General features: G+C 44.0%; 1 protein-coding gene and 1 long non-coding RNA gene across 3 annotated transcripts in view; both read right to left on the bottom strand.

Moving 5' to 3' along the window:
• The window catches only part of LOC115248733 (uncharacterized), a 2,062-nt gene extending 243 nt beyond the window's left edge, over positions 1-1,819 (bottom strand). Inside the window, exons 1-3 of the long non-coding RNA XR_003887482.1 lie at positions 1,776-1,819; positions 722-784; positions 1-171 (exon numbers count right to left, since the gene is read on the bottom strand). The exon at positions 1-171 is cut by the window's left edge and continues 243 nt beyond it. This is a non-coding gene — a long non-coding RNA (uncharacterized lncRNA). The remainder of the gene's footprint in view (positions 172-721; positions 785-1,775) is intronic.
• A 130-nt stretch (positions 1,820-1,949) lies between these two features.
• On the bottom strand, positions 1,950-6,354 carry LOC105419496 (alpha-(1,3)-fucosyltransferase 9-like). 2 transcript variants are annotated; one of them, XR_003887481.1, is made up of 4 exons: positions 6,237-6,335; positions 2,678-2,777; positions 2,314-2,445; positions 1,950-2,147 (listed from the first exon to the last, which is right to left on the bottom strand). XR_003887481.1 is itself a non-coding variant. In XM_029832523.1 (2 exons), the coding sequence occupies exon 2, from the start codon at positions 6,105-6,107 to the stop codon at positions 5,019-5,021; it is 1,089 nt and encodes a 362-aa protein (XP_029688383.1). In that variant the 5' UTR covers positions 6,108-6,115; positions 6,237-6,354; the 3' UTR covers positions 4,650-5,018. The 2 variants fall into 2 exon arrangements, 1 of the variants encoding a protein (XP_029688383.1); XM_029832523.1 differs by lacking the exons at positions 1,950-2,147; positions 2,314-2,445; positions 2,678-2,777 and adding an exon at positions 4,650-6,115 and having other exon boundaries at positions 6,237-6,354.
• Between the last annotated feature and the right edge of the window lie 2,294 nt (positions 6,355-8,648).

The following is an 8,648-nucleotide window of genomic DNA, read 5'->3' as shown; positions in this document are numbered from 1 at the left end:
AAGACCAAAACTCCAGCATGGTGACACCCTCTGCTCGATGCCTGGCTCCCCGTTTCCACGTAGTCACACCTTGCTGCACAATTTACATCTGCTTAACACATAAGTACAATAGTGTGTAGGTGTGGGCGGCACGCTGGCTGTCAAAGATCCCAGGTCTTCTTCTTGTCAACTCTGGGTTGGAGAGAAGATAGGAGAGAGGTGGGCAAGGATCAGCAAAGGTCAACTGCGGCTCTTTTTTCTCTGTTTTCTCATTTTGTTCCCCACACACAGATTTGTATTTGTTCTGATTTCAGTTTGGCACACAGATCCTGGGTGCATACCTCTTCGATATAAACCCACATTAAGCAAACCAGTGCGACAGGTTAGACAGCTTCTTCTGTGGGAAACATCCAGGTGTCTGGTTTGTACAGGAAGGAATTTTTACCTGCTGTATTTAACAGGGTGATTGCGCCCTGAGAGCCTGAGACACAGCCAATCAGCTTAACGGGTTACCGGCAGAATGCAAATAATTACATTTGAAATTAAATTTGTGCTGAACTTTGTGCTTTAAATCGGAGCGACAGATTTGGAAGGCAGCTCCATCTACACCTGCTTCTCAAACAAGCTTTAATGCTGCTCTGATGTGACACCTTTCACTCTGTTGTAAAATAAAATGACAGCGGTTTGTTGTCATAGCATACATGTTTCATTCTGTCTTTATAGCAAACACAGACTGACTGACCGGATGATGCTGGCTGGAATGTTGACATACTCCATCGGAATGATCCGTCCCAGCTCCTGGAGGCTGTTCACATATTTGATCTTACTGCTGAACTTTGTGCTGAAGAAAAACACAAAAGCGTCACGTCACGTATGTAAAATGTGCCGTCACAAAGTTGCTACAAACTCAGGTGAACTGTCAGGTGAGCTGCTCCAACATTACCGACGTACATTTCAGAGTATGGGTGGAACATTTCCTCTAAATGTTTCATTTCAGTTTTAATAAATCCATTTTTTTGAATCACCAAAATTGCTTTTCTTTTAACACTCTGAAGTTCAAAATCTTGATCTTTATTTTCTTGTGAAATGTTTCCATATTTTGGTAATGATGCCACTCTGAGGAAGGGACGTGGAGTTTACGGATTTACGAGGAAGTAACCTTATAAGTTATAAGCAGTCACGTGCGGTGAGGTTCATGGCTGGTGAGGCACTGACTCCTCAAGAGTCAGATTTATGATTGTAAGAACTGAAAAAAGCATCTTATTTCACCATTTTTCCAACAGCATACAACTACTGATAATGCTTCATATCCCATCAGCATTCCTCTTTCAATTACACTCACAAACCAACACAAACATATAGACAGGAACATATTTGTCCTATAAAGAACTTTCTTTTATAGCTATGGATAGAGCACCCACCTTGTGTTTTAAGAAATTCATATAAACTGTAAACAAACTAAAGTGCAGAAATGTTTGCAGCACGAATTTAATTTGTTATTTTTCAAACTTTAAATTCTGGTGCTTCAATAAATTTTAATAAAGTTTGCCTATTAAAATGAGCCAGCGCTGCAGCAAGAAAGCACCTGCCAACCTGCGTACGCCCCCTTGAGGTGAGCCAGAGTACTGCCTGCCTCACCTGCTGACTTTTCTCTGCACTTTATTGTGCGATCAGCAGAAAAGTTCTCTCACACATGCATAAAAGACATTACATAGACTGCAGAAAGTCATGGTGTATAACGACTATTTCTGTAAAGTTCATATTAGCGATATGCTGAGGAACAAAAACTGGCACACCTCATGCAACCCAGTTTGTATTGGATCATGCAGTCAGACGTGAGGCACAATTCGCCCCTGCCTCACCCGCGGTTTCTGCCCTGGATTTGATCGGAAAAACTCAAATTCAGCAATTTTTACTCAATAAAATGGCAGAAATGTGTAGTCATACTCCAAATGCATTTTTAACACATATCAGTGGAAAATAATAATATTTATTTATGTACACTTGTTCTTTCTTTGGTCAGCATGACCGCACGTCAGTGGTTATAAGGAACGTTAAAAGTTAAAAAAGCTGGCTGGAACCTTATGAAGGGCCTTGTGATCCCCAGCAAAGTCCGTATAAACCAGGAAGGATGGACAATGATGAACATTTTAAGGTTTTTCTTCAGCCTGCGGGAAAAGAGGAGAATCAAAGAAGAATTAAAACAAACATAAAACACACAATCGTCCCAGAAAAACATAAATGTTGTTTACGTTCAGAGCCTGACTGCTGCCTCTTAGTAGCAAAGAGGAATGCAGAAGAACAGGCCTTGATGGCAGCATGTGTGAATATTACCTTCGATCAATCATCTGATAGCACTTTTTCATCCATGAAAATCCTGGTAGTCTCCTGCGTGGTGTGGCGCCATTCAGGTACACAATCATATAATCTTCTGCCACCATTAACTCCAAGGTGTTTATGACGTACCTGCATAAACCAGGGTAAATCACACTCTCTCTGCTCACAATTTGAAAACAGCCGTTTGTGTCACTGTAACATAATTCCATGCCCCCGTTGAGCTCAAATCTGTTTACTATTGAGCTTCACTCTTGGACACTTTTGGTGTCTGACACCAAAGAAACAAAAGAAAAACACAACTGGCAAAAACAGACCAAATGAACGTTGTTGGAGGATACTGCTCCATGTGGCGTCTACTTACAGAAAAAGGTTTTCCATGACATAACTGTAATTGTCACAGTTGCTGTCTGGCAGGAAGCATGCTGAAAACACAATGATGGCGTTTCGCTCGGCCTAAAAGCCTGTAAACGAGAGAGAAAACACTGAAAACGCACCACATAAACCCAGGCGGACCCTTGACTGTGAGCACCGCACGCGTGTCTGCCAAACAAATACTCAAGAAATAGAAATGTTTGCATTAGTTTGGCTCATCCTGCTCATGTGTCGACTCTGCAGCCCGGCTATGCATACATGCCAACACCCAATCCTGTATGAACACTGACAAAGACTGCTCACAATAAGTCAGGCAAACTTGTTGATCCAGTAAAAGTTGACTGACTGCTAGATGACCGTGTTGGTACCTGCTCCACCTAAGCACAGCTGCAGTCTTGGAAGGTTTTTGATGGTAATTTGATACGATGTATGCTAAAGGACGAGGGCGTTTGTATACATTTGGGGCTTTTCACTCTCTTAGGACCCAAAATGTGAATCCAGGGTTCCATTTGCTGCCTTCGGCTTCTTAACAGAAAGATCACAACATGTGAAAGTCAGTGGTGTACTGTTCTTTTATCACTGAACCCCCTCTAAGCTCGTGTCTTATCACCACCATGGTTTTACTTATTTCAAATTATAAATTGTCTCTAGTTCTTGTATTTCATGTATTTCATGCAGCCAATGATTCAAAAATAAAAGAAGATCCACAGAACAAAAACCTTGTTGTGAATCAAAACCCAAAAATCAGTCAACTGGCTGCACCGCCTCCGGTCCCCAAGGTACCTGAACGCTCACCGGCCACTGTACCTCTCCAGGCTTCGGACTTCCAGCATCTTCAGATTAAGACACGAGGCACCGGAGGCCGAGCAGACAACTTATCTTTGCAAAATGTGTCATTCAACAGTCAGCTGCCAGATGATAACTGAATAAGAACATTCAATGAAAGAACACAGCAGGACGTACTTACACGGATCATAGCTGTGATGATTAAAGTTGCCGATTTTGGATGAATATATGAGGAGCAGCAGCAACAACAACAAACGGAATTTTAAAGCTGAAATTTTTGTCCGTTCTGAACCTAAAATGCACGAATAATTACTAAAAAAAAAAAAATCAATCCATTTGTTTCTTCTATTTAACTCTTTTAATGACCTAGTTGCAAAGAAACACAACAAAACAGATTTTCTATTGAGTACACAAAAAAATAATTGTGTGTTATTATTTAATTGTGTGTTAATCATGAGGAGTCAGGGTCAAACACATGCCACCACTTATACATCACCACATAACATATCCCACTTATATTTCAAACTACCAAAAATAATATACACACCCTGCACAGCTGGAGTGAAGGGCAAAATATCCAACGCCCGTATGCAGCAAAATCATTATAGAACATTTCAATCTGTAACGCAAAGTAGCTGTTTAGTGGCACCTTAACCTGGGAATCTACCCACCTTAACCTGAGAATCTACCCACCTTAACCTGAGAATCTACCCACCTTAACCTGAGAATCTACCCACCTAAACCTGAGAATCTACCCACCTTAACCTGAGAATCTACCCACCTAACCTGAGAATCTACCCACCTAAACCTGAGAATCTACCCACCTTAACCTGAGAATCTACCCACCTAACCTGAGAATCTACCCACCTAACCTGGGAATCTACCCACCTAAACCTGAGAATCTACCCACCTTAACCTGAGAATCTACCCACCTAAACCTGAGAATCTACCCACCTTAACCTGAGAATCTACCCACCTAACCTGAGAATCTACCCACCTAAACCTGAGAATCTACCCACCTTAACCTGAGAATCTACCCACCTAACCTGAGAATCTACCCACCTAACCTGAGAATCTACCCACCTAAACCTGAGAATCTACCCACCTAACCTGAGAATCTACCCACCTAAACCTGAGAATCTACCCACCTAACCTGAGAATCTACGCAGCTAAACCTGAGAATCTACCCACCTAAACCTGAGAATCTACCCACCTAAACCTGAGAATCTACCCACCTAAACCTGAGAATCTACCCACCACAGAGCTAAATAGAAAAACCAGCAAAACCTTCTTTATAGGGCCAGAATGAATGCATAAACACAAAAGCAGACAATTAACCCCCCCCCCCAACAGGCTCAGGAAAGAGGAAAACGTTCCTATCAACAGTCCTGGGTCAGAGCCGGGCCTCATTATGAAGTGAGAGAGGGGAAGAGAATGTGGTGGTTTTTTTAATTTAGTAAAAATTTCTTTTTAAGTGCAGCTACACACGTGTGTGTGTGTGTGTGTGTGTGTGTGTGTGTGTGTGTGTGCATACGTGCGCGTGTTTACGTCGCCACTAAAAACCACTTGTACAGGTCAGGGACGTATCTGAAGACCCTGCTCACGCTCAGGTGGTGGCAGGCCTGGCAGATGGGGTGCAGGAACCGGTACTTTTCGTCAGCAAACGGGGTCCCGATGGTGTAAAACTTCCGCCAGTCGAAGTATCTCAGGTAGGCCTCCTCGTCCTGGTCGAGGCTCTGGAGGTGCGCGGCCAGGGCAGCGGAATCGGCAAAATCGTTCACGTGAATGAAGGAAGAACCCGGGACAAAACTCTCGTAGTTTCTCCTCGGGGGGCCCAGGGCCACCGGGACGGTCCCGAGGGCCAGAGGCGTGGTGAACTTCTCGGTGATGTAATCTCTGTGAATGGAGCTCTCCAAGGACAGGTAGAACTTGCAGCTTTTGATGGTGGACAGGTAGTCCTCGCCCTCCATCTTGTCGATGAGGTCCACCGCGATGTGCTTGAGGAGGTCCACGTAGGCGTTGTAGGTCTGATTGAAGGTGTTGGTCATCTCTTTGCTGTCCACGATCCAGCAGACCAAACGCCGCTTCGGCGGAGGCGTGAAGCCTTTTTCCGGGGTTTTCCTGGCGGAGACCTTCCACCGTACCTGGATGTCGGCGTCCTTCCTGTAAGTCATGGTCAGATTGAAAAGCGCTTTTATGCCCGGGATCTGCTGGGAGACCAAGAGGGGGTCTGGGTTGAACCAGATCCACCTCTGAGTTCTGGTGCGGGAGGTGGGCAGGTTGGACAGGTCCTGGCTGATTGCTTTGTGATATATCAAAACCCCGTCCACTTCGGAGGCCAACGATTTATCATCCGACAGCTGGCAGTCGCCAATCCCCAGGAGCGTCTTGCAATCCTGCAGATCGAACTTTTTGTTCTCGGGCCAGAACCAGACGAGCAACACGGGTTTTTTCTGGCGGGTCTTTGCCGACGCGTTCCCCGACTTCTCAGTCTCTGACCACTCGACCGGGTAAGGATGACATTTGGGTAAGGGGGACGACTTGAAGTACATTAATAACAGAACCGTGAGTGCGGACAGGATGAGGATCACCAGCGTCAGATTTCGCAACACGCCCGTGCTGAGGACGGTCATGATGGACCCTAGAAACAGGAATAGTCGCTTTAGCCACCGGAAACACATCCATGCTGCGGGCTCGAGCCGCCTCCCAAAGCCATTTTAATAAAACTAAGCGTTAAACTTCGACAGGATAAAGAACTTTACCTCAGTTTTGGGGCCGCCAGCCTCTCCCTCACCTGTCCTTCGATGCGCGCTGCCGTAACGCCTGAGCGAAGCCCCGCCCCTTTGTGGCTCGGGCAGCCCAGCCACATGACGTCACTCGAAGAAACTTGAAGAAAAGTCATTGGGCCAGATTCACCAATATGTTCTTAAGAATCTTCTTAGATTCTTTCTTAAGTTGTTATTAAGAAGTTTTTTAAGAAAACCCTACGTCGGATTCATCAACGCGTTCGTAAGCCCCAGAATTGTTCGCAGCTGTGTTCTTAGATTGATGAATGCCATCTGTTCGTAAGTTGAAAGCGTGTGCAAAGGTGAGTCTAATTAACATACGATTAGCATAAGTCACCGCCCACTAATGCCCATAAAAGGAACTGCAGCAGGACCCTGTAGACAGAGCAAAAAGCAGCCAAATGCCCAAAGCGAAATGCCCAAAGCTTGCCTCTCCACGGCTGATTTCTGACGCCGTGTTGAACAATCAAGAAAGGATGGCTAACACGCTTGATAAAAATTGCCTCAACCCTGATGACTATAGCCAACACGCTTAAAGAAATCAACGAGAATGTAAAAAAAATAAACGTGTAAAAGCTGTGCTCGGATTGTGACAATAATGCATTTTATTCACAAACGGGCAATTAATCGCGCTCGAACGTGAACCGCGTGCCTGCAGTCTGGCCCCATCATTGCGTCAGGACGCACATCCTCACGGGGTTGTGGCTCTGTGTCCAAACACATCCAGCGCCCCTTTAACATGCCGATGGTGCGTTCAATGGTGGAGCGACTGCGCGCATGCATCTGATTGAATAAAACTCCTGTGGAGTCTGAGGGTTGGTCAGTGGTGTCAACAACCAGGGAGCCAGGGCATATCCTCGATCCCCTAATAAAATAAATCAAGATAAAATCAAATAAAAAGACAGTTTTGGCATGGTTTCCAATTTGGTTGATTAATGTTAAGTCATTGGCACATTTACGTAATTTTAAAATTCTCCGTAAATCACCAAAAATAGGAAATAAATAAATAAATATGACAGAATTATCATTGTAATATTGAATTTTATTGAACTGCACAAGAGAAGAAAACACAACCATGCCAACATGTCGGCACTGAAATGTGCGCAAGAGTACTCCTGAGTGTTCGTAGGATTTGTTCTTACCTACGAATAAATCCAGGATAAGAAGAAATTGGTGAATGCCACAATCTTCGTCAACTGTTCGTAAGTGGCACTTAAGAACAAATTTGTTCGTAAGAACGCTTCGTGAATCTGGCCCATTGTTCGCACACTGGGCCCGATTCACCAATATGTTCTTACGAATCTTCTTAGATTCTTTCTTAAGTTGTCCTTAAGAAGTTTTTTAAGAAAACCCTACGTCGGATTCATCAACGCGTTCGTAAGCCCCAGAATTGTTCGCAGCTGTGTTCTTAGATTGATGAATGCCATCTGTTCGTAAGTTGAAAGCGCGTGCCAGGTGAGTCTAATTAACATATGATTAGCATAAATCACCGCCCACTAATGCCCATAAAAGGAACTGCAGCAGGACCCTGTAGACAGAGCCAAAAGCAGCGAAATGCCCAAAGCGAAATGCCCAAAGCTTGCCTCTCCACGCCTGATTTCTGACGCCGTGTTGAACAATCAAAGGATGGCTAACACGCTTGATAAAATTGCCTCAACCCTGATGACTATAGCCAACATGCTTAAAGAAATCAACGAGAATGTAAAAAAAAAAGAAGAATGTAAAAAAAAAGAATGTAAAAAAAATAAACGTGTAAAAGCTGTGCTCGGATTGTGACAATAATGCATTTTATTCACAAACGGGCAATTAATCGCGCTCGAACGTGAACCGCGTGCCTGCAGTCTGGCCCCATCATTGCGTCAGGACGCACATCCTCACGGGGTTGTGGCTCTGTGTCCAAACACATCCAGCGCCCCTGTAACATGCCGATGGTGCGTTCAATGGTGGAGCGACTGCGCGCATGCATCTGATTGAATAAAACTCCTGTGGAGTCTGAGGGTTGGTCAGTGGTGTCAACAACCAGGGAGCCAGGGCATATCCTCGATCCCCTAATAAAATAAATCAAGATAAAATCAAATAAAAAGACAGTTTTGGCATGGTTTCCAATTTGGTTGATTAATGTTAAGTCATTGGCACATTTACGTAATTTTAAAATTCTCCGTAAATCACCAAAAATAGGAAATAAACAAATAAATAAATAAATATGACAGAATTATCATTGTAATATTGAATTTTATTGAACTGCACAAGAGAAGAAAACACAACCATGCCAACATGTCGGCACTGAAATGTGCGCAAGAGTACTCCTGAGTGTTCGTAGGATTTGTTCTTACCTACGAATAAATCCAGGATAAGAAGAAATTGGTGAATGCCACAATCTTCGTCAAC

This window comes from Takifugu rubripes, unplaced genomic scaffold, assembly GCF_901000725.2.
Source record: "Takifugu rubripes unplaced genomic scaffold, fTakRub1.2, whole genome shotgun sequence".
Lineage (NCBI taxonomy): Eukaryota > Metazoa > Chordata > Actinopteri > Tetraodontiformes > Tetraodontidae > Takifugu > Takifugu rubripes.
This window is presented reverse-complemented; position numbering and strand designations above follow the sequence as displayed.